At 36.4% G+C, this 25523-nt stretch overlaps 3 protein-coding genes and 1 long non-coding RNA gene across 10 annotated transcripts; 3 read left to right on the forward strand and 1 right to left on the reverse strand.

Moving 5' to 3' along the window:
- The first annotated feature begins 10343 nt into the window (after positions 1–10343).
- On the forward strand, positions 10344–13272 carry LOC112287804 (galactan beta-1,4-galactosyltransferase GALS1). Its single transcript, XM_024531236.3, has 2 exons — positions 10344–12345; positions 12520–13272. Exons 1-2 carry the CDS (start codon positions 11132–11134, stop codon positions 12875–12877), a joined length of 1572 nt encoding a protein of 523 aa, XP_024387004.1. The 5' UTR covers positions 10344–11131; the 3' UTR covers positions 12878–13272.
- Positions 13273–13696: 424 nt separating this feature from the next.
- On the forward strand, positions 13697–15268 carry LOC149988310 (uncharacterized). The gene is made up of 2 exons (XR_016505265.1): positions 13697–14278; positions 14481–15268. It is a non-coding gene; the product is annotated as an uncharacterized LOC149988310 (long non-coding RNA).
- Positions 14714–20646, reverse strand: LOC112287803 (mannosyltransferase APTG1). Of its 7 annotated transcripts, none has more exons than XR_016505264.1 (13): positions 20291–20597; positions 19563–19992; positions 18921–19038; positions 18628–18732; positions 18158–18447; positions 17499–17780; positions 17224–17339; positions 16849–17003; positions 16563–16714; positions 16129–16300; positions 15537–15762; positions 15333–15445; positions 14714–14998 (listed from the first exon to the last, which is right to left on the reverse strand). XR_016505264.1 is itself a non-coding variant. In XM_024531233.3 (11 exons), exons 2-11 carry the CDS (start codon positions 19874–19876, stop codon positions 15634–15636), a joined length of 1833 nt encoding a protein of 610 aa, XP_024387001.1. In that variant the 5' UTR covers positions 19877–20010; positions 20291–20552; the 3' UTR covers positions 15511–15633. The 7 variants fall into 7 exon arrangements, 1 of the variants encoding a protein (XP_024387001.1); XR_012218389.2 differs by having other exon boundaries at positions 15333–15435; positions 19563–20010; positions 20291–20438; XR_012218386.2 differs by having other exon boundaries at positions 19563–20010; positions 20291–20438.
- Positions 20647–23241: 2595 nt separating this feature from the next.
- Positions 23242–24610, forward strand: LOC112287401 (transcription initiation factor TFIID subunit 13). The gene is made up of 2 exons (XM_024530338.3): positions 23242–24154; positions 24372–24610. The coding sequence occupies exon 1, from the start codon at positions 23493–23495 to the stop codon at positions 23907–23909; it is 417 nt and encodes a 138-aa protein (XP_024386106.1). The 5' UTR covers positions 23242–23492; the 3' UTR covers positions 23910–24154; positions 24372–24610.
- The last annotated feature ends 913 nt before the right edge of the window (positions 24611–25523 follow it).

Raw genomic sequence — 25523 nt, forward strand, 5'->3', positions numbered from 1 at the left:
TCGCAGTATGTTTATTAAGTTTTCACCCAATAAAAAGTAAAAAATAAAATTAAAAAATATTTTTTCAAAAAATTAATTTTTTTATCTTTTCAATGGTATAAGATTCATATAAATCCGAATTAATTTGAATAAATCATAAAGATTTAAAAATAATAAGCAAATAAATTAAAAATTAAGTGAATAATTTTTATCTCAAGGATAACTTTTTTAAAAGATCAAGAGTTTGAGCCTCACCAATATTCACAAGTAGTGTATATAGATATCTAAGAGAGGTTACAAGGCCTTAGTCTTGTTCTCCAAACTACCTTCAAGGTGCTACAACTCATATGAGACTTTTGTGCCTTCCTTTTTACAAGAACTATACTGACTATTATTTTCTACTAGTAAAATCAATACTTTTTCATTTTTGACTTAATCGTAGTATTTAAAAATATCCAATTAGCTTGAGAACCTTGTGTGGCCTTCAAATCTTACGTCATTTCTTCATAATGGCTCTTAAGGTGGAAAAATTCATTTTTATCAAAGTCTTTAAAATTTCTCTAAAAATTCCTAAATTTTTTTAATCAAAATTTTAAATAAATTATAAAAATTCTTATAATATTTTTATAATAAAAATACTAATTTAAAGATATATTTTCTTATCTTGGTGATTTTTTATAATAATAAAATCAATTTAAATCAACTATGAATCCTATTTCTTATATAAGTAATTAAAAAGACATGAGGTTTTTTTTCATGCTTCTTTTAATTATTAATTAATATTTATAATTTTATTTATAAATAATAAATATAGATATGAGGCCAATTTAAATATTGATATTAATAAATAATCCTTGATACTCAATAATAACTAAAAATACTAAACTAACTAAGATAATTGTCTCCAAGACTTACTAAGACTCCATTTCTAGGATTAACATTTAAATTTCCTATTTGTATAAAGATTTCTATACTATTTACTACATATTATGATTTTAAGCAATCTAAATACATCTTTTTATCCTAAAAAAATTAGTGAATCAATTTGATAACTCACACATTGATAACATCATTTAAAATAAAGAATAATAAATCTTTTCTAGAAAAGAAACAAAAGCCATGAAAGAAGATGATGACTCTTTGTAGAACTTGTCTTTAGAAGGGAAGAAGATAATATCATAGACATATATTTTTACCTAAATAAGAAGTGTTAAATAAAAAATAAATTTTTATAAATTTAATATTATCTTATGACAAAAATTTTAGAAGTTTCGTAGATGCATATTTGACTTTATGAATATTTGTAGTTAATTGGTAGGTTTAAAACTTTGCCAACAAGCTAACCACATGTTGCACATATTGATAGTTTATAGTACAAGTTAACAATGCGACATGCATATAAAAAACTTGTCTTGCAATTTAAGACATATATCTTGCAAAGTCAACATATGTTGGAAGTCTTGTATAATATTGCTACATAGCTCTTAATTAGGTAGTATATATGGAAGTAACAATAAAGCATTTTTTACTCTTATCAATATCTTTCTAGTCTTTAGTCTCATTTCAATGCTTTTTAATATTTTTGTTTTTGCTAATAGCTATTCTAATTCAATATATTCTCATTTTAAATGACTTTTTAGTCTTTTTAAGTAATAGAAGAATATATTGAGTTTTTTTTTTTTTTTTTTTTTTTTTTTGAAATTCATATCTTTAACAATTCACAAGACTTTTTTATTTCACTTCTTTCACAATTTCTTGTTCTAAAAACATCTTCTTGTAAGAAGAGATTTTTTAGCTTATAGAAAGTGGAAGTATGTTTTCATTTATACATCATTTAACAAACAATATCTCAATTTAAATGTGAACCAATCAAAATCCTATGTGATTTTTATTTTTATTTTTTTAATAATAATTATTATATAAATTTAAAAATTCATCCATAAAATAATTTTTCATCTACAAATAAAAATTCATCTATTAAAAAAAAATTATTCATTAAATTCATCCAATTTGATCTAACTTCATCTATACAATTTTTTATCTAATGGAGTTTAATTTCATCATCAATTTTCATCTACATGATTCGTTTCTAATAGTTAACTAATAGACTTATAATACATCCAAGTAAAAACCAAAGGTAGTTAACACTTCTAAAGCTATTACTCTATCCATCTTCACAATTTAACATACCACAACTAATTGCAACCTTTGAATTGAATCCAATTAAACTTTTTAGAAAGAAGACTTAAAGGAACATTCTTCTTCTATATTTAACTTTCAAATTTCATTGTATAACTCTAATATTGTCCCTCAAAGTTGATGCTTTAATTCAGCAAGATAGCATACTCCCTTCTACAAAATCCAGCGCCACGACTTGGTCCTTGATTTTCCTTTAGTGAATTTAATCTTATTGAAATTCTAACTTCAAATAGTATTTTTTTCTAAAATTTGAGCCTTTGGGCTACCTCAATCCGTCTAATCTTATCCTTTAAAGTTGTGTCTTTATATGGCTTATTGAATTTGGAAGCAACAAATCCCTTTCTATAAAAATCAATACTCATATTACATTCTAACTTCAATATGATTAAATCTTAGCTTTTTGAAATCTACATTTCATTAAATCTCTAACAAAATAACTCTTGTAGCTTTACAACTTGTGAGCAATCAAGAAGATCCTTCTAAAATAGAGCTACTAAATTGCTAAGGTAGAATACAATCCTTTACTAAATTAGAAGTTTTTTCTCATACAAACTCCAAATTCTAAGATTTTCATGTCTAGAGAACCAAAAAAAATAAATAATAATATTTCAATTTAAAATTTCAAAAACTTATTCTACAAACTAAAAGAAACAAATTAGAACAACCAACCACTTATAAAATTGAGGAAAAAATTGGCATGGTTTTGTCTATCAACTAAAAGAAGAAAGAAAGAAAGAAAGAAAGAAAGAAAGAAAGAAGGCATAGCCGCCCAATCCTTTTATATAAGTATTTGAAGCTTCTAAAAATATCAACCACATCTCCATAATTAAGATTTCATGCATTTAATCAAGATCTATGGTTTACAAGGCTCTTTAGATCTAAATCCATTTCTAAGGATGGAAGCTCTTATAATTATTCAATAAACATGTTTTTGGTAAAACCAATGCCACTATTATATTTCAAATATATTTTTTCTCCAAGATTACTTCCTTGATTTTCCATATCTATATTAAAATATAATACTTATGTAGTTTTAAAGAATTGTGACTTAAAGTTAATTGACTATTTAAATGTCGGAAGTTAGTCACCAATTGGTGTTATGATTTTATAAAAGAACTCGTAGAAGTTGTATGACCAAATTAAACTTGAAATTTTCTAAACGATCATGGACTTTGAAAAATTATGATTCTATTAATCTTTGGAAATTCTAGTAATTTTAAGAAGTTAAGAAAATGCTAAAATTTAATGTTCTCCCTTGAAAATATAAGCTTGAACTTATCCAATAGAAGAAAGAAGAAAAAAGAATTAATAGAAATAAATAAAATAACTAAGAATTAAAAATTAGTACCTATATATTCTTTCTTTTATAATAAGAAATCTAATTTTAAACTTTTAGAGCTTATATATCTTTTAGATTACTGTAATTACTAATTTCTTATACTAATATTTATTTTTCTTTATCTAAAATTTTCTAAACTAATCTTCACCTAATAATTTCAATTTAATATTTTAAATACATTTTTTTATTCTAAAACAACCAATGAGTTGATTTAATGATTCACAATAGATATGATGTATTATTCAATGTTATCTTTGCTTAATATTCTAACTCTATATTGTTAAGATTTGAAAGAGAGTGTATAATTTATTGAGTTGGATTGATGCATGTCTCTCAACTTAGTCCAAATTTTTCTAAAATTTAATGTATGTATGATATGAGTGAGAATGGAATCCTTTACTGTTGATACAATAATGTAAATTACCTTCTATTACTGTTTGTTAAGGAAGGAGCTTAGTGTAGATGCAGGTGAAGGAGGCACTTCAATTGTGGTATTATTTGTTGTGTGCTTTGAGCAAAGCAAACTAATGGAAGAAGATTTGGCAGTTGAAGTGTTAGAGGGATTAAAAATGCTCCACACTTGTTCACCTTGAAGGAAGGTCTTGAGCTTGTACAACTAGATGGTATAATTAGTGATGCCTTAGAATTTTGAGCTCTCCAAGATTTCTCTTGTCATAACCAACTCCATCATAGGGTATCAAAGAGAAGAAAGGAACAAGTAATAAACCCAAGCAAATAGATCTCTTTGAAATAGATTACAAACAAAAGGGCAATGCAAATCAATGAAGAGGAAAGAAGGTGAAGAGGATCTAAGATTACTCTGATACCATGTTGTAATCTGAGGATTGAATCATGTTCAAAGGAATCAAAGCTTTGTTAATCCAAAGGTGAAATACACAATGTGCTCAACATTCTTATATGTAGTTGGTGTTCTTATAAGTATAGGTGCGGAATCTATCCAGCCAATCATGTGGATCCAGTGTTCTATCGACAGAGGTGGATGAGAAAGGTGTAGGAAGAGAAAGAATTCCATCACTGGCCGACATGTTTTTTCATCGTACAAAATCTAATTCTTGAACAGCGTAATCACTTGGTAACTCTGCGTCTTGCAAGTCCAGTGTAGCATAAGTTCCATTAAAAAAGTCCAGCAATTGATCCACCTCTGGCTTCCTCAGTAGAAAAGAAGGAGCATAATTTCAGCGACCACTGCTTTTGATCTCTCGATCCTGGTAAGACCTCTGTTTGAATGACCCAATCCTTCCAAATCTAAACATCCTATGTGTACCAGCAAACTATGTAGAACCATATATTCGTTCTCCTAAACCCTGTGCCGGAGGTAACTCTGTTCATTGTATAAACTTGAGATGGGGCGATTGCTGCAGATAGCGAGATGACTCGCCCATTGTGACGAGGTATCAAGTCACAGCTTTCAAAGTTTCGACACATCTGAATGATGAGTAATGTGGGAACTCTTAAACACAGTTTATATTCCTCGGTAGCTCCAGATCAAGAGCCCCATCAGTTTGGTCTTCCAAGTTCGGTGTGTGCATCTCCTTTAAGTCGTCGTGATCTCTTTTCAGGTGTCGAGGAGATTCTAGAAAGCTTTCCAATGAAAGAAATTCTGCTCTGGGTTTTTTCTTTCCTTCTTTGGTGGCGATTCTGTGCATGCTGTTGCCGCTGAACCATACCGAAGTATGAGATGCAAATCACTGGTGCTTATGAAAACCTGTAGCTGAAAATCAGTCTCAGTGTTCGGTGCCTTCTTCTACTTGCTGGAATGCAGCATTACCCTTGGCATTTATATCCAATTTCTACATCTCCGATCTCAACAGAGCCACCATGAATAAATCCTCCTGAATAAACCATTCTTATGCAGCCTTCACTTTAATTGTTAGCAGTGGAAGCAGGTGGAAGAAGACATTTATGGTTTTGCAATTGTTACTGATGTAATTGAGGAAAACATGTCATGTAAAAGGTAAATAAAAGCACTGGCAATAACATTTAGTGTTGAAAAGTGTGTTGTGTGCAGGTTCAAACATGTCAAAAAAATCTTCCATTGTCTGAAGTAAAAAAGTTGCTAGTATTGCACTAAATTGTGGCATACCCAAGTTATGTTCTCATTTAACTCCCAAAGTCGTAGTATTTACGAAAGGTTGGTTGGGTCATTTCGTTCATACATGGGAAGGGCGTAGATTTGGATTTCTATGTGAATCACATAATACAATGCATTTCATATGTGAGAAATTAGAGAAAGATGGTGAGGTCACAAATTTTGTGGAAGGAGTTGCAAAGGAACATTTCTATACTCGACAACCGACCACAACTCAATGCATTTCATTAGCTGTTCTCGCACACGTCGAATTTAGATCATCATCACAACCTGTTAACTTTCTATCTATGCAAGACGAATCAATGAATTTTATCAAAGTCAAAAGCCGCTGCTCGAAGAATGCTTGGACACATCGCCGTAAGTGGTTGTGATCAGCAAAGCTGATGGGGAGCTCTGAGCATTCCCTGCATAACTACAGACTCTCGAACTACTTTCAAGAACTTAATGCTCTAGGAGGAATACCCAAGTTCGCCAATGCAACCTTAATTTTCAGTCAGCTTCTCCTAGTTGTTATGTCGGCAGTAGTTGTTTTTCCTGATAGTTGTTTGAGGATATGACGACTGATTCCGATGATGTAAGATATTTTCCTCTACAAAGGCTGCGACAACACTGATGCAGGATGCGGGTTCACAGGGATCCGTCGGAGCATGCCACCCAGGGTGATCAGCACAGAGTAGTCAACCCTGCGTTCTCTTCTGATGGTCCTCCGGATATTTGAAAGCTAACTCTGATTCCGACAGATATACTCCTCAGCAAAGACTTCAAAGAATTGATCGTAATATATCCTCCATAATGCGTACAGGGAAATGTGCGCTGCTCGGTTGCCCCTCCTCTCCATTACCCTTGCTATCTGACCCTCCGGTCCATGGCCAATGTGCACGTCCTTTTCCAAAATCCTCTGTCAATGACGTCAAGGTGATCAGACCAGCATGGCTCCTGAGAAGTATGCTACTGCACTCGTTGACAGATGACAAATCGTCAAACGGAGGTAACCAGAGTTCGCTGACACCACAACCAACAAATGTTCCACAATGCTTCCCAGATCTTCTCTTGATAATACCCTAGCTGAAGTTTGGCGAAAATTCAAAACGTTGGCGTGAAAACGAGGCTAGGGAAAACAATGCGATGCAAAACCAGTCGAAAATCTCACAATCTTGTACTTGAATTCCCCCCTACAGGTTTGCTTGCTGCATAAGCTTAACACAAGATTCTTATTCAATCTTGCAATTATGTCGTCGTCAGGCCGTTGAGGTTGATTCTACGCCAAGGAGCACATAAACCAAATCAAACAACCGAAAAGAGGATCTTCATAACAGCGAGGTTTCTTGCAATTAAAGCCTTCAGAAGATGAAGGTTAAAATGAGTGTCCATGCGCATTTGGGACAACTGTTGAAAGAGACCACGCAGCATTATTCCAACGCAATGAAATGTTGGTTCATAACACAAACACAGTAGCTATCCTTTTCAAAAATATGTTGAATCATGCCCTGCTTGAACACGAAGATTGCCAGCACGACTCGTCACATCTGACGAGCATTTGAACTAAAGCATTCAGACAGATGCTCTGTAAAATTAGAGTTCAGGGAACGCATTCTGAAATAGGGCCGGATCATACCTGATGCAGAGGCGATCGAGACAGTCTCGAGAATTCGACGAAATCCAAAGCACTGAAGGTTCGAATCATATCATGAAGAGGAAGTGAAGCGGGTCAAGTGCAATGCACTGACAACTCCGAAGCTAGTCTTCCACGCAACTAACAAACAAACATTATCACTTTTAAATTATACGTGTTATATATTTTAATTAAGCATCGGTGCTATTTTATTACTATATTATTTTTCCAAATAAAAACATGTCATATTCAAAATTATGGATGTTATATTCAAAATTTCAAAGTTTCAAATTGCTATATTAAGTAATACATAGGTACATTTTTGTGTTGAGAATGAGATTTCATATGTCAATAAAAATGTTAGTAGATATAAACTAGAATTGAGAATTAAAACAATGGTTTATCATACTGAAAAAATTACAAGATGCTGAAGTATTTATGATAAGATGTAAAATCTTTTACAATTTACAAGATGTTAAGAACATCAAAGGTGATTGTAGAATTGCTTCTTTTTATATTTATTGATAATGAGATTACATATTTGTTATTCTACTGTTCAAAGGTTTAGAATAAATTTTTTAATTAAAAAAAAAAGACATGCACATATATATCTAACATTCAACATTAAAAATTCAGGAGTCTTAGGATTTTTTTTTTTTTTTTTTTTTTTAAAGAAGAATCAAATATATTTTCAAATTACAAAATAAATCCTAATAAGACAAGGAATCAAATTAATAACCAATAGATGAAATAGTAACTTATATATATATATATATATATATATATATATATAACTTGAGTTATTATATTTCATTTAATAAATATTTTATTTAAATCTTAGATCCAACTTGATTTTAGAGTCTCTAAAATAAAAAGTAATATCTTAACTTGGAACATAACTATTAATTATATATTTCAGTTTTATATAGCTAGCTATACAAATATCTTTAGATGAAATTTTAGAATCTTTTCTAAATACATTATCAATCTCAATCAAAAAGATAAATGTTTTTTTTAATTGAAATTTTAAATCAAAGAAATTAAACAATTATTTTATTTTCTACAATTGTATATGATTTTTATATCATTGATTATGTTGCTCTTTTGATAATGTTCACCATAATTATAATATATTCAAACATATAATATAAGATATAATGGTTGAGTTTGATACACATTTTAAATGTTATCATGGCTATACTAATATACCAAATATTGTAACTTTTCTCATTCTATCCTTAATTTATATTTAGTATAATATAATATAATATAATACAATATTAATTGATTTTAACAAAAGGATAATGATTGTTTCTTACACATGAGTTTTCTGTAAGAAATCTAAAAAGAAAATATCTTCATAATAATTTGTGACTTGTCATGATAGAATAGCAAAGAAATTTAAATATTAAGGGTCTTTTTCATTCCAAATTTGATTGTTTTTAATGATTCATTTTTATATAATCAAAATATAAGAAATCAATTCTACTTTTGAGTGCCTAGGATACTTAATAACACATCTTGGTCATGAATATTAACTACTAGTACGATTTTAATGCCCATGCAAACTATTTACAAATTATCAATATATATATATATATATATATATATATGTGTGTGTGTGTGTGTGTGTAAATAATACCAACTAAATGACAATGTTTGAAAAGACAACCACACAACATTTAACTTTCACATCTTAGTTACATCAACAGAGACATTATATGTATATATATACACACTCATACGTGTATCATAGAGAAACCTGGTTCATCTTTAGTACGTAAATTAGTATTCTCAGGCCTGCACAAGCACAGCACCTATCAAAAAAGATACTCACCCAATGGAAAGGTGACTCGTCCAGCTAGACGACAGAGTCGGTTGAGAGTGTGAACAGATCATTGGCGCACGAGACGTCGACACACTCGTTGACGGTCAACGATGTCACCAGACGGGAGCGACAAAGTTGCCACGTCAGCGCCAAGTGGCAACACCAGAGAAAGAAGAGTCGGGATCGAGACTGAGCAAAGGACATCTCGACGCAAGTTCGAATCCCGAGCGGGGCCCGCAACCTCTCCCCCTCACCAGCAGCCCAGGTGCAAGCTTGTACCAGTCTGCAACTGGATCCTGTGCTGCATCCCGCCACGTCTCACTGTCGCAGATTCAAACCCCCTTCAACGCTGGCCACAGAAAAAGTTTTTAGGCTCGGAACTGACTGTCCACTCCAATTACACAACGAAAATTTCTTCACACGCATCGATTTCGCGACGATGAAGCGGAAGAACTCGAAGAATCTGGACAAATTTTTATCCCAACTCGGTATTTTGTGTCTCAAAACTCCTTAGCTGGAATCGTAAGTGTGAACTGATAGTGTGTCGATCCACAGATGGCTTGAGATGAGTTTTACAAGTGTCCAGGCCACCTGTGAAATATTGCGAGTTTTGAGGTCGTCCTCGATACGTGCTCCTCCCGGTACTTTCGTTAAGGATTTGTGATTTGCAGTTTTAGTTTGTTTTTTATACTCTGCTTTTTTTTACCGGATTGCGTGAGAAGTGGTTCCCGGCCAAAGGAGGCGTGCATCGAAAACCGCGTCGTCATGATGTGGATCGTAGGGAAAGAAGTGAATGGATTATCTGTTATTAAGAATGTGTTTTATGTGATGATGTGGCGTCTTCTCCGTGCCGGACCGGTGGTAACACCATCTCGCAGCGATTTCATGTTTGTCGTGAATGCTGTAGAATCGATTTCTTCGGGTTATTGTAGGTACGTTGAAGAAGCGCAATTGTCGATCTGCGTAGGAACAGCTCAAGCACCGACACCTACATTGCCGGTGCAGGCTGCTGCGTGGAAGAATCAGTCACATCGGTGTCATTACCAGATGGAAGCTTCTCCTTTACTGTGCTTTCGTTGTAAAACTCTTTCATGAGACGAGAATGGCAAGGAAAGGGCCGGCAACTTCCATAGCCACAAGTTGTGATCGATCCGAATATTCGTTGTGATTGAAGCACTTCTCAAAGGGGAGGAAGAGTTCTGTTCATGGGGCTTTGTTGGAAGGACAGGGTGTCCACCAATGCCACGAGGGGTTGCTATGTTGCTAGCAGAGCAATGATTGTTCGATGACGCCGCCTGAGTGTAGAAGTCTGCGTGTAACAAGTCTCTCGCTTTGACACCTTCCACTCGCACATGCCGCAAAATTCGTGCTCAACTCAGGGGCGGGACAGCGAAGCGAGGATCCAAAATTTAGCGCATTGTATACAGGGGCGCGAGCTGCTCAGTAGGAGACAGTTCCTCTCTCGGTGACGCTTGGACAGCAAAAAGTGACGAATGTAATGTTCGTTGGAGTTATTCAGAATTTTTGATCGGGATCTTTTTAATGTTTCAGCTGGTTCTCATCGACCGTAGGCCTGGTTTGAGCTTGTGGCCTTTGTGCACGCAGGGTTCTTAGTTTTCAATGTATGCTTCAGTCTAGTTTCTTCAGGCATTCGAGGAGACCGTGCATCAATCCCAATCGATCGGATCTGGGTGGAATCTACACCTCTGATATCGTTGAGGTTTTCTCTGCCTAGATGCGGGTTCATGAATTGTGTCCTCTTTGTGGCTAATGTGCATAGAAGGGATATGACTATTCGCGGTAGGACACTCTGTTCCATGCGAAGATTAGATGAGGCAACTAGTCAATTGCTGTGCGAGGAGAACAATTGTCCATATTTTTTGGAGTGAAGTCGGTCTTCCATTGTGACTCAGAAATAGATCGGCCTGGAGTAGAGCCTCGTGGAATCCAGAGTGATGACCATTACCAGCTGCAGCGATTAGCGACTGGGACTTCAGCTATTCAGTTCGTTTTGTAACGTGACCTCGACTTGTCTAGCAAACGCTGTGCCGAACAGACAGTATCATGAAAATGGATAAGAATCACACCGTGGTTAAGGTAGAGAAGGAAACGGAGAAAGTGAATGCAAAGGTCTGGTCGAGGGAGCTGGGATGCCACACAGCTATCAAGTTTCAAATGAGGACGTTTCCAGATGTTCGAGTGAATGTCGTCTATACCATGATTTTTCTAATCGGCCTCATCCTCACTGCAGCGCAGCTGTGGCCTCTCACCGACTTTGATCCCAAGCACTCGTGCACACAACCGGCAAATCAAGAGAATTGGGAGAGGCTAGATAAGTCTGAACCCCAACAACCTCAGATTTTCTCAGAATCGTTTCTCCATGAGAAGGTTGACGCGTCTTCCATTGATACAAGCCACGGGGAGCTTAGGGTCTTCAAGCCGCACGGGTTAGCAACGCACTTGTACATCGAAATGAGTGCCTATCGTGGAGGCCCGCGTCAGTTTTCCGTAGTTGGCCTCACCTCAAAACCGATAGAGTCGCATCACCAGCCACCCTATGCTTGCGAGTGGGTGTCAAATGCAACAGGAGAGGTGGTCAAGGGCCGCCCTCACAAGGTTTTGCCCGATTGGGACTACGGGAAGCTGTACACAGTTGTGGTGATCACGTGCAATTTTGCCAAGGATGTAGGGGTAGATGGTGAGGGAGGTGAGCTGATCCTGTATGCCAGTTATGGCGACCAGTACAGGCAGCCGGAACGAATTGTTGTTCTCACAGAATCGAAAGGGACGTACAACTCGAGCATATTCGATCCAAAGAATTTCCCTTATGATTATGTTTATTGTGGATCGTCAGTGTACGGTGACATTAGCCCTCAACGGATGAGGGAATGGATGGCTTATCATGCGAAGCTCTTCGGGGATGGATCACACTTTATCCTGCACGATTCAGGCGGCTTCCATGATGATGTGCGCAAGGTGATCGAGCCTTGGATCAAGCAAGGGAGGGTGACATTGCAGAACATCAGGCAGCAGGAAATTTTCGACGGTTACTACCACAATCAATTCTTGATTGTGAATGACTGCCTCTTTCGGTCTCGATTTTTAGCAAACTGGACATTCTTCTTCGATATCGATGAGTTCATATTCGTCGAGCCAACTACAACTTTGTCAGCGGTACTGAACGAGAACCCAAATATTACGCAGATTACAATCGAGCAAACTCCAATGGCGAAGGATCTCTGTGTTGCTGATAACACCACTTCAGGCGAACACGAAAGGTATGCAGCATTGCTATTTCTTCAATCCTTCAACTTTTCAAGGAACTCAGTTGTGGAATATTGCTCAGATAGCTAGCTCATGTTGCGCGTATGTTTATGCACTCATTTTGTCAGTGATGTGTTAACGTTTTCGTAATCAAGCCTGACGGTTGAACGTTGACTTTATGAGTGCAGTCGATGGGGCTTCGAGAAACTAATCTACCGGAAGGTTTTGAAACGAGGGATACGTTACGATCGCAAATTCGTTGTCCAAGCGCGGCACGCCGAGGCAACCGGAATTCATATGTCCATGGACACGCGTCACGGGCAGAATCTCTACCCGAAAGGTGACAAGATTCGCTACTACCATTACCACGGCACCATTAACAAGAGGCAGGAAGTATGCACCAGATTTGTCGACGCGGGGAACAAAACAGCTGTGCAGAGGCACGAGAAGCACTACCACAGGCTCGATGAGTCCATGGCGAAACTGGCGAAAGATGTGAAGTTATTCGAGCTGAACACGGTAGGGGCCCAACCATTCATCGTTTGATCTCGGGGAGCCATGGAGGCCACGAATCACCTCCATCTTATCATCAGCGACCACCGAAATTCGCCAGAATATCCGTTCCAGAAGTGAATCCCTACGCTTCGTCGCACTGTCGATAGTACTGCTACATAAAACTTTGCGCAAGGCACACGAAATGGGCTCAGACCGCAATGCTACGAATTAGGGTTTCAGCTGAATGGAGCGCATGTTCAAGCAAAGAGACATCAAACGACAAATCTCGATAAATTTTGTGCAGGTCTTCACACCATTGGCTGCGTTGTGTTAGGAAAATGTAAAGTCTAACGCCCTCTGACAAGTAGTGTTCTAATTTGCAGGTATAAAATTGACCGTTTACTGTACATTACACAATAATTTATGATGAGCATTCTGCGCTCCTACTCATTCCTCACAAAGAAAAAAATTCTATGTATGCTGAGCAAATATTTTGAAAAACATCTTCTTAAATATTTTGAAACGATAGAATTATAACATAATTATTATGTATTAATATTATGTTTGAACATATAGGTAAATAGATATTAATTGAATTGTAACACAATGCACCTATTAATTTATATGCAAATAGTAACCAACGCTTTGCTTGAAATCCACATAAAATATAAATATGTAGAAGATGATCAGAACTAGTTAAGCTTCTGTGAAGATTTTTTAAGTTTTAGAATTTCTGTTTTTTGGCTTAATTCCATTAAAAGTCTTCTTGGCCAAAAGTTAACCTCGTTTGATCCTCTATAAAAATAAATAAATAAATAAATAAAATTGAGAACCACATCTTGTTCACCCTTTTTTTCTTATTCTTTACAGGGAAAGAGACTAAAAATGAAGTTATGGATATTTGAGACTACGTTGGCATTGAAGGTAATTGAAAGTGAAAAAGCTGTAACAGAGGGCCTTCCAAACTGGTTGTTGATGGCACTTCTTCCAAACTCGTTCGCTTTCGGTAAGAATTCAGCTTCTGCAACGCATGGATGTTGAAGATACTTGGTATCGACAAAAGTAACATCGAATTGCAGACTGATTCTATTAAGTCTCAGTTCGCGTACGCACACTACCCAGCACTGGAACTTGATGGCAGATCTGTGAAACGCTGTATTTGTTAAAAAGTGAAGAAATACACTGAGAAGCACACCAGCAAGCTTGCTTTGTGGGTAGAGACGCAGAGAAAAGTCTGGATCCAATGTGAAGTTTCTGATGCAGCACCACTGTATGCTGTCACACACTAACGATGAGAAGAAGGCCAACTTAACTACCCAAGTAAGGATACTCAAGCAGATTCCGTTACATACTGACACGCAATTAATGCCATAACTTCAGGTGATTTCCGCCATCTGAGCTGGCGAGAGCTTATTAGTAGACACCAGCACACGACCAACTTCACGTGATTTGGTAAGAATGGTCAACATATCCAGCTATTGCCCACATGGATTTCTATAATTTAAAGACAACACGACGACCTGTTACTCAGAAGTCCTAATCTTGGATGGTTAGTCAACTGCGACATGGTCCAACTGGTATCGCAACACAAGTCGGCACATGAATCCGAATAGGACAATCAGAGGTTGATAACCGAAATTCTTTGCATGCGCAGATTCGTCGCCTCTAAGGGTCCTAACGTCCGTTTCGACAATCAATTTTGCACTGTTCATCGAGAACCGAGAGCATGGACCCGAGTCCAAGTGCAACTTGGAGCACGTGGACACGAGCTTAAGACCAATCTATGAAATCGACTTGATTGAGCTCATGCTCAATTCAATAGCCTGAATAAACACGGGATACTGCTGCACCAGCAGAAAGACTTTCAACCACGCATTCACCAACATGTGATAATGGAAAATGTCTTTTCTTAGAAATGAAAACCACGACCAATTTTCCTCGTTGGTGAAATACCAACCACCAAGTGATGCGTGACGGAGGGTTGTGATTGACGTACATTGCGGAACTAGCCCTTTTCGCGAAGCATTGAGCAAAATTTCCTATCCTTCAACGCCGTTTCCAATTTCATACGACTTCGTTCAGGGTGTACTTGAAACTGAACAGGAGGGGTCTTGATCACAACTAGTGGCTGGTTGAAGGATGTGAGTTTTACCATCCTCTGTTCGGCGGTTCCTGAGCACCAGTCCAACACAGTAATATCTTGCTTTTACTGTTACGTTCAGAAAATCCTTTTCTTGTCATTTGAGCACTTAATCGTGCTTCATCTAGCCAAACCTCATAAACATACGCATGAATAGCTTCCATGGCCACCAGTGGGACGCGATACAGTGAATTAAATAAGAAGTTCTAATCTGCTGCATTTTAAATATGATTCTAGCATCATGTCCCCACAAGCGATCTCTTTCAATAAAGCTTTCTCCATCAAAGAAATTGGGGAGATAATCAATTCAGGAGTCTCTAGGGAGGTTAACCGCATCTCTGAGACTGTACTGCTCCTGTTGTGTACCTGTGATGATCCTGCTACGAATGTTAATATAGGTGGATACACAAGCTGAAGTGGAATCATGCTCCAAAGTTTCGATGTGCTCCATACCAATGAGAAACTGCGACTGTTGAAGCCTGACATAAGCACCATCAATAGGGAACGAGATTATCTTGCAATGGTATATAAGAAAGCTCTCCTATGGTAAGAAAATTGGGGCAAATATACCTTGAGATTATAAGCGGCTGCAACAATACAATACCAGTTCACTGGATTTTTTTGGTCGGGCAGAGAAGTATGGTTACACACAAAGTACTCTGCATCATCAAGGGAACAATGAAGATGATGGTTCTCTTGTGTGATCAGAAGGAGTCTTTGGAGTTCGTTTGAAGACGAGCACATAACCCTGAAGTTCACGATCGACGGGAAAATGTGAATGGAAAATTCTGTTGTCCTGCATCAAGATAGCACATACTAGCCATAAATAACAGACAGTAGTATACGTAAAACTCAATACATGGGCCACACTGTGGTCAACGCCTAACAATTCATTGGGGATACTTGGAATTAAACAAGCAGGTGAATCTTAATCCTATTATAGGAGTCTTCTCTGTATACAAATAACTCAAGACACAAATCGGGGGAAGACGAGAAATATCAAAATCGAGTCCTTTGCAATGAAGAGCCAATACGATGCAGAAATGACACTTATAACTGGAAAAGCTGCAGGAATAAATACGTGCAGCAGCACAAAAGGTGTATGATTAAACAAATCGGATTTAAACTTGTAGCAAAGGGAAGAGCTAAGCCAGAAATGTACCAGTACATAACCTTCCGCCTGAAAGAACGCGCTTATATGCTTCTCCATTGAATCAAAAAGCACAATATGACTAGGAAGAACCTCCAGATTCAAGCTACTGAACATGGAGTATAAGAAACTAAGAGGATGAGCCTTGAATTGATCTGCCTCGTCCACATAACCGGGCTTATCACTGCACAAAAGGCGTTCGTCAATCGAACAATGAAGTACATGCCTCTTAAATAAAATAAACGTGTCCAAGGATACTGAAATACAGATAAAAGGAACTTGCACAAAGCAAGGGCAAATGAAATACAAGAGGGCACTCATCAATACCAGCCAGACTAGTGCACAAGGCTAGTGTCCCAGCACCTTGGCAGAGGGAAACAATCAATGTAATGAGAAAAGATCACGACTGCTAAACAACTGATAAGATCAGGGAGGCAATCGCGTACCTAGGGGAACAGTCCAGGAAACGCATTGGAATATCCTTGTGCAGGGAAGAATAATAAGGGGTTGCATGACAAGGCATTAAAAATAACACACGTTCAGCTCGCCCTGCTTGAGCTTCGCTTGCTAAATACTTCATCACCGCTTCGCTTCCTCTCTATTCAATTATAGTTACACAAAGAAGTTAGTAAATCGCCGAGGCAAAAACATCAACTGAACAAATGATAGCATCAATTCGATCCTGGATAACAGACAGAGCAGGAAAATAATAAGATGAACACAGTAAGAAACCTGGTGAACAAGAGAAGTATAAAGAGCTGCTGGTAAATTAGTCAGAAGTAACAACATAAATACTGCCCAAACTTTCTTCTCTCCATTCCGAGTTTCAATTGAATTTCCCTTCAGACGATTTACTCCAGAGGTCATTCTAGCCCAAAATCCAGGTGCTGCATGTAAAGGTATATGTTCTATAAGAACCAAAAAGCATGCAATTGTATGTGACAACAACATTCTAAATCTAATTTACCATTCTCCATAAAGCAACCCCGAAGTAATCATCACAAAACAGCTCAAAGGAGACAAATTTCTTAAACTAACATTAGCCAGAAGTATATCAAATCATGTGTCAAGAATATTTCAAACAAAGTGAAAACCTATAAAACCCACCACGTGAACCATAAGCATGTGTAGATGAATCATTTTCCCGAGTCCACTTCTGCTCCAGTATAGCAATTGCGTATCCAGCAAACATCATCACCAGAGGTAGAATTGGCAATATGAACCTGCACATGGACAGTGTTAGCCTTTCGGACCCAACCCATCACAGTATCCATGAGTAACAAATTTGGACAAGGATCTCACAGCTGAGAGGATGATTTAAGACTGACATCAGATGGTTCTTCCAACACTGAATTCAAGAAAAGATCGCGAAGGTGGTAGACCTGAACTCTTTGTGACCCAAAGTGCTGTAGATACCCAACACCCACGCAATCAAGCCACACAACTTCCATTGCTGAGACCACCAGATCCCCGCCAAAGACAGAGGAAGAAATGTGAATGCCATGAATGGCAACCCTTGTGAAAAATACCAATGCCATGGATGAGTTCCGTAGAACGATCCTCCAGCAGACAGAAAATTGAATTTTAAAAAGTTAACTATCACAAAGGTCCACTCGCCATACATAATGCGGTCCACAACAGTCATCAATCCAAGGCAAAGCGCTCTGCAAATTCACCCACAGCTAGCTGTTATCCGTCTAGATATATATATATATATATATATATATATATATACACACACACACACACATACATTTATGGATTGTTTTCTTCAATCCTACAACCAATAGAAATTAGTAATAATCACCTTGCATCTGAAAAGCCAACAGACTTTTTCTGTTTGCTATAATGAAATTCTCTAGTCAACATTCACTCCGAAAACTATTCTAAGAAGCCAACATACTACGAGAACGTATACGAAAAGCCTAGTGCAAGGCGACAGAGCCATAAATATGAAAATAAATTACCTCAAACCAAAAAAATTGAACATTTAAAAAACGAAGGTTAAGGCATTATATATATGAATATACTCATATCTTACCCAATTGGCAAAACTTCTTCAAATATGTACTGCCGTTTAGTAATCGTTTCTAGCAAGTGAGCTATTCCAACGTAAAGCCAGATTATTAGACTTGTAGGTCGCATTACACACGACAAACCTGCTGAGAGAATTCCCAGCTGCCGTGAAGTCAAAAAGCCTACTCGTGACCTTGTTGCAGAAGATGGCCACCAATAGTAGAGGGCTATTGTTGTCAGCACCGTCTCCATGCAGTTTGAAAATGTGCGGGGCATACAAAAGAAGTTGAACCAATTCAATAGCTGACAAAAGAGCTGGTATTTTTTATCCATGTCAAGGCAACATTCACAAGCACCAAACTTTACGATCAATCTAACTGCGCCTCTCGAACACGTAACGCAGTACCAAGAAAAGAACACAAGGCAGAATATTGCTCAAAAGTGACCAAAAGATTGCCAGCTTCTTGACTTCATGCAAATGAGAAAAGAGGATACAGCCCATTGAGCGACTCTTTCACCAAAGAGGCGATAAGAAAGTTTGTACAAGTATACATCCCCAACTCCAGCAAAGACTGATTGAAACAACCGGGGGGTTCTCGTCTGATTTAAAACAAAACAAATAAATAAATCATAAGAAGACTGAAAGAGTTAAACTACATATGAAGAAAATGTTCGTTCATTTGGAGTAACTAATCAGTGGATTAGAAAGTCACTGAGAAGGTTATAAAAGTGAAATTTTATATCAAATGAGCCACTCGACCATATCATAAGAAGTAAATAGAGAGAACCATAAACCAGGAATTGTCGAGGCGAAGCACAGCCAGTATCCTGTAAAGAACTGCAAAAATCAATGGATGAACATAACTCCGAAGTCCTAGTTGCCACTCCCACGTCAGATGTCCATACCTGATGTACAATCCACTTGCCAACGTAAGATAATGACCTGAATTGCAAGTTCAAAAAAGCCTTCACCAAAGGTTCAATGAAAGGTGAGCATGCTAAATATTGGCAAAATATACTGCAGCTAACCCCCTACGAAACTCATACATATTCCAAAAATCCAAAGCCATTTGTGGACCAGATTAACAACGGCAATCAACACAATCCTACAACATTTGATCTAATAGTGCTCCGCTTTAAATCACATGCAAGACTTTAGATCAGGAGTAAACACTAGAGCGTACCATTCGTGCCCTAGTGTTTGGTGAGGTGCTTGTTACCCTGTAGAGCACCGGACGTATGGTCTATCTAGCGGTATTACTTTAAAGGACACAGGATCACATCCTACATGTGAACTCTTGTACGCGGTAAACGTACATTGAACTATCGGGAAGGGATTTTGTCCACATCTTATCAAAGACTGGAAAGAACATTTTCAATCACATTTAAAAATAAAATGATTTATCCCATAAAATCGCGGAAACACTCACCCAAACACAGTACGATGAGCGACTTCCAGCGCCTGCCAATGCTCATCTGGATTGAAATATGTTTGAACCATAAGGGAGTTGCATATGCGCGCAGCCAAGCAAACTTTCCAAACAGACTCTTCTGTCCATGACTCATCACCAGTACGTGTAGGAGCTCGTAATCTGTTTGAGTTTGCGGGGGATTCCTCTGTGGTAAGAGGAGTATCTAATTGCTCCACTCCTCTCAGAGTCGAGCTTGGCTTTCGCTTCAGGCCTTGGGAAGACACCGAAATTCGCTTCGAGTGACCATACTCCTGGCTATAGTTCGAGTCCATGGCTCCACAGTTGCATCAAAGTAGAACTTCTGCCAGAGGACAACACCAACTCTACTTCTCCGATTCCCCTCAGGTATTCAATCGCTCAACGCCAATCCTCCACCACACACGACACCCTCCGAAAACACAAACCCCTACACAATCATTAGCCCCGGAAACCATCCCATCGAAATCCTCCACATTCCAAAACTCGCGACGGCAAAACATAAACTCATGCCAATGCCACCAGTTACTCTCTTCCAAAATGCAAGAGCACACCTTAAATCCCCATCGCAAAAACTACTTCCGAATTACGATAATTACGTATCGTGCTACTCAAGAACCGGCTCCAGAACCAAAAATGAATCCGAGGAGATCAATTCCAAAACACCGACAGCTACGCAGATTCATCCCTCAATCAAAGGCAAGCACTACCTATTGGCGTTTAATCGGTAGGCGCGAGAGCGGCGTTGATGGATCGTCTCCCTCCTCCTGGCTCCGCTTTGCTAGGACTCTGCCTCCGACACGCCATGCCTCGTTCTCAATTCCCCGATTACTTGACTGGTGAGTCCAATTGAATTCTGTGAAAATCGAGTGAGATTTTCACAGCTCAAGCTCAAAGGCTTCATTCGCAATTTGGTTAGTTAAGAACACCTGCATCGATTTTGCAAAACAGGTTCTCAGCTCGTACTCTGACTCGTTTTTACTTCATCGGTCCGTCATCGCAGACTTGGATAGATGCATCAGATTGATTTTTGTGAGCAACCTAATCGCGGGTGACTGATTGTTGGAAGTCCCCGAAATATTGAGATGAGGAGTGCAGGGTTTAGGGTTTAATAAAAAAAAACACACAGACACACACACAGTTATTTATGAATAATTTAGGGTTTAGGGTTTTAAATAAATAAGTAAATAAGTAAATAAATAAAAATACACAAAATTATTTATGAATAATTTAGGATCTAGGGTTTGTTAATTATTCTTGTGCAATAACCTATTAGTACTTTCTGTACTATGTACCAGCTGGGTCCTCACTCCCAAGTATACAGCTCACAGTCAACTGCCAAGTAGATTCTATTATTCTCAAAAATTCTTGTAATAGTATTCAAGTAAAAGGCTTTGAATTTGACAGATTATATATAAACAAATGTTGTTTTGATTGCATTAATATAGATGGAATATTTTGTTTTATTAGTTTCAATGCAAAATTTGATGAAGTAATGAAGTACTATCTCAAGGGGAATGAGGGATTTGGATGAAGAAGGTTGGGAATGGAGGGAGTAGGGCTGGGAACAAGGAGGTTGAGACGAGGGCCATAATTGATTTTGGTGATGATCCATTTTTCTAATGATGGTAACAATACGATGGGTTGATTTAGTAAAAGGGTGGGTTACTTTAACATTTCTCTTAATTAATAGTAATTGTTTGTTACTTAATCTAAAAATACCAAAAATAATATTTATATGTTTTATGAATGTTGATTAATAAATAGTATCTAATAACAAGAGACAAATCTCTCTTACCAACTTCATTCTTTTGGGCACTATACAACCTATGGCTAATCTTATCTCTTTAACAAGTAATATTTACTAAAAAAATCCATCATATTAAAATATATGAAGATCCTTTGGTTGCTCATTCTTGGAGCTTGTTTTTGGAAAAAATAGAAATAACAAAAGCCAAAGATTTTTCAATAATACATATGGCTTGACAATTAAATAAAATTTAGTATAGTATTGTCTCTCTAAATATGATAGTTAAAACTTAGTTAGTAAAACTTCAAAATAATTTTTTTGCATCACCTTTTGCAAATAACTATGTTTCCAAACAAAATCAAATTAATACAAGCTAAAGCTAATAAACTAAGCATCATAATTTTATTGCATCTAGTTATGCAAAATACAACTCCTTCAAATGTATATTTTAACATAATTTATCCCAAAATAAAAATAAAAATAAAAACAAACAAAAAGACATGAATGTATTGAAAAAATATAATAAATTTTGAAATTTGTTAAAACCACACTCCCCTTTGCCATCTCATGATAAGTTCCATACATCCTCTATTTCTATCTTCTATTTCTAGTCCCATGTCTCCTATTTCTTGTTCTTGTCCCTTGTTTTGGGATTGGGTGGGGGGGGGACATTATATTTTACAACATAATTTATATTAATTTTATTTGTTTATATTCTTTGAGATTACTATAATATAATATTCAATAGTTAAAAACATATAAATTATCAAAATTTATTAGAAATTATTTTTACAAATAGAGTTGGCTCTTTGCTCTCATATTCATCTTACATTTATTTGATTTTAATTTGTAAATAATCCATGTTCTTTCACTTTTTAGTCTACCATTATTAAAATTAAATATCACTATTTTAAAAAATTATATATATTTTTTATTTCAAAAACATAATAAATAATTATATAATAGTATTTCTTCAAATAATCAAAGATAATTATAAAGGAGTTTGAAATGTATATTCCAATCTAACTCCTAGAATAAGAGATGAAGAGAAGGGGGTTGGGAACAAAAAATGGGAGACAAGAAATAGAGATTGGGAACATGGTGGCTTTAACAAAATTAAGATGTGGCATTAAGAAACTCTTTAAATATTATGCTTTATATATTTTACCTTGTATCCTACAACAATTACTTTCATTTCTCATGGAAAGACAGAAAAAAACACTCAACTTACAATTTATACAATATGATCCTTTCAACCTTTATTTTTTTTGTTTTTACACAATAGGATGAAGGATCTAAGCTAAAACAATTAATAATATATTAAATTAATAAAATTAATCATATGTAATAAAGGTTTGTAGGTCAATGGACCAATTGTTCTACTACAAACATAGTGTTTAATATAATATATAACAAAATATATTAATTTAATATATTTTGTTGTATATATATATATATATATATATATATATTTCATTTCAACGAAATACCCAACCCACAATACAATTATGTATTAATTACACAAATAGATATGTATATTTTGTGACCACCTGTTTAATTTTTTTTTCACAAGGTTCGTTTATTTATATTCTCTGTTACTTCTTATTGTTTATTTTTACTGTATTTTTTTTTCTTCTTAAATACTATTTGGAATTATTTTGAATCTCATCATTGTTTTCGATACTTGAATAGATTTAGAAAATAAAAATGGTCTTTAAGAAAAGAAAAGAAAAAACCAAAAAAACAAAAAACCAAAAACAAAATTAGTATGGTGGTGACAAAGAGTTGACACCTAAATTGAAAGTAAAGTATACTCTAGATTCGAATTATTCAATCCAGGATTAATGTTCAAGCAATTCCAGCGTCCACAAATTAAAGCTGCGTTCTCTTTGTACATTAAAAACTCAGCTTATTTCGGAACCCTAACAGAGGTCGGAGTCGAATCTTTAGGGTTTGTTGCAAGGGCACCGCAGACATGGCGGGCAAGTAGACGACGGTCCTGTGTCGGACTCATCGATATCGCTGAATCAGAATTGTGGGTATTGTTTGCCGTTCTTACACTTTCTATAGAACATTGTGGACTTTTCTTATTTGCAGTTGGGAACTCGAGGAAGAGTGGAGAATAGAACTAGAAAAAAGGCTAGAGTTGAGAGGCAAAGGCGATGGTTGGGATGGTACCAGCTGCGAATGCTGAAGGAGGAGCAGGAGCTGGCGCATCCGGGAAGGGCAAGGCCAACGCAACGCAGCAGCCCGATAGCTCCCTCAAGCGGAAACGCGGTTTGTTCAACAAGGATTTGAGGCTGATGATGTATGGTTTCGGCGATGATCCGGACCCGATGCCGGAGACAGTGCTTTTAATGGAGGACATTTTAATTGATTACATTACGGATACTGTGCACAAGTCGCAGAACGTGGCGTCCAGGCGGGGGAAGCTTACGACGGAGGATGTCATGTTCCTTGTTCGGAAGGACTCGCGGAAATTTTCTAGGGTTAAGGAGTTGCTGGCGATGAACGAGGAGCTGAAGAGGGCGCGGAAAGCTTTCGAACTGGACGAGGAGAAAATGGCTACCGAGTTTTAGAGAATTCGTTCAGCAGGATTCTTTCGATTGCATTTTGCGTGTGGCGCCAGCGCAAAAGTGTATAAACATCTTCCGTCTTGCAATCTAGCCAGATCCTGCAGCGCCAAGGTACCAGCATCCATGGAAACTGCTTCTAGGTTGAGGGGTATTCATTCGTGCATTGTGATTTCTGAGAACGGAGAAGAAGTGTATGAACGTGCACAAAGGATTTACCGTGGCGGGCATTCGGCGGGCATTTGTTCATGGTTAGTTTTCCATCCTGGTTTATTGCAATTTATAAATATCCATGTGTCGCAATTTGTGAATCAATAGCCACATTTACATGAATAAAGCTCATTCTTTCTACAAGTCTTTTGCTTTTGTGCTTGCACTGTAAATTGAGCTGCTGTGGATTGCAAAACATATGCGATTTCAGATTGCAAATTTCAATGTTTCTGAAACAATACGCGGTTCCACTCGCAGATTGTTCCAAAACCCGAAGTAGAAGTTGTCAAGGAATGAACTCGATGTGTCAAATCTTTGATTTCGACACGACAACCGAAGAGTTTACGATGGAGAATAAAGTGTGTTTATGATATTTCAACTTATTTTTCTTTCCAGATTGTTCTACGTTTGCTTGTATGGCAGATATAAACAAGTGATTTTTTTTATTGGAAAAGCTTTTTAATTCTTTCTTTTAAATGTAATTTTACTTTTCGATATATGTGTGTAGTTTTAATGAAGTTTTCCAGTATATATATATATATATTGATTTTGCTAATTTATTATGAATATGTAACATTAAAACCATTGTTGGAAATGATGTTTACATTTTTTCTCGTAAAAATCAAAGAATTCTGTAAAAGGAAAATTCTTAGCCTGTCAAATATCCATAAACTGATTTATGTAAATAACTCCGTACTGTGCCACATGTAACAATGAAGTCTTATACTTCAGTTCTGCAACAGTGTTTTCATAAATCTTAAGTCATACGGTATAGTTTAGTTGGATAACTTTAATGTTGCAAGTAGCACTTACATCAGCATTGCTAATTCTTCTGTGCATAAGAATAATAATAATAATAATATGAAAACTAATAGCAACATAACTAAGCCAAGTGATGAATTTCTTTGATAAGTAATAAATATACAGTTTTGGTAAAAAAAGATTTAAAAAACTATTATAAAACTCTTCAGATTCTTAGCATAGGTTTTTAAGTAATACCGTGATCATTCTAATTTACAAACAAAGCAAACATGTTGAACAAGTCTTAATTAAAATTGGACTGGTTGTAGCATTTTAGGGTTGTTGCTTCTTATCAATGGCATTGTCAACAACGTGTATATTGTGTTGGCATTTAGATCTATACAACATGGAAATGATTACAATTGTAAATAATGATTTTATGCTATGATTGATATTGTTGCATGCAATCATATTGAGCAAATATTTTATGTGCATGTAAGTTTTTTCAATTAGCACTTGATAAGAAAGTTTTTACAAATGCTAAATTTTAAATAAATTGTTTAGAATACTTCCCACATAAGTACTTGTTTAAAATGGTGTTTTTCTTATTATCCTCAATTACCATTAGACCATACAAGTATCTAAAATTTTTAGAAATAGATAATTTTA

This window comes from Physcomitrium patens, chromosome 10 (assembly GCF_059467195.1).
Source record: "Physcomitrium patens ecotype Gransden chromosome 10, ASM5946719v1, whole genome shotgun sequence".
Classification (NCBI taxonomy): Eukaryota; Viridiplantae; Streptophyta; class Bryopsida; order Funariales; family Funariaceae; genus Physcomitrium; species Physcomitrium patens.

Bases quoted from the DNA above. Each gene is read 5' to 3' on its own strand.
- LOC112287804 (XM_024531236.3), top strand. From the start codon at position 11,132: ATGAAAATGGATAAGAATCACACCGTGGTTAAGGTAGAGAAGGAAACG. The intron at 12,346-12,519 runs GTATGCAGCATT...TTATGAGTGCAG, and splicing joins ACTTCAGGCGAACACGAAAG to TCGATGGGGCTTCGAGAAAC.
- LOC112287803 (XM_024531233.3), bottom strand. From the start codon at position 19,876: ATGGACTCGAACTATAGCCAGGAGTATGGTCACTCGAAGCGAATTTCG. The intron at 17,781-18,157 runs GTAAGATATGAG...GTGAATTTGCAG, and splicing joins GAAGAAGTTTTGCCAATTGG to AGCGCTTTGCCTTGGATTGA. The intron at 16,301-16,562 runs GTACGCGATTGC...CCTTTTGTGCAG, and splicing joins TTCCTGGACTGTTCCCCTAG to TGATAAGCCCGGTTATGTGG.
- LOC112287401 (XM_024530338.3), top strand. From the start codon at position 23,493: ATGGTTGGGATGGTACCAGCTGCGAATGCTGAAGGAGGAGCAGGAGCT.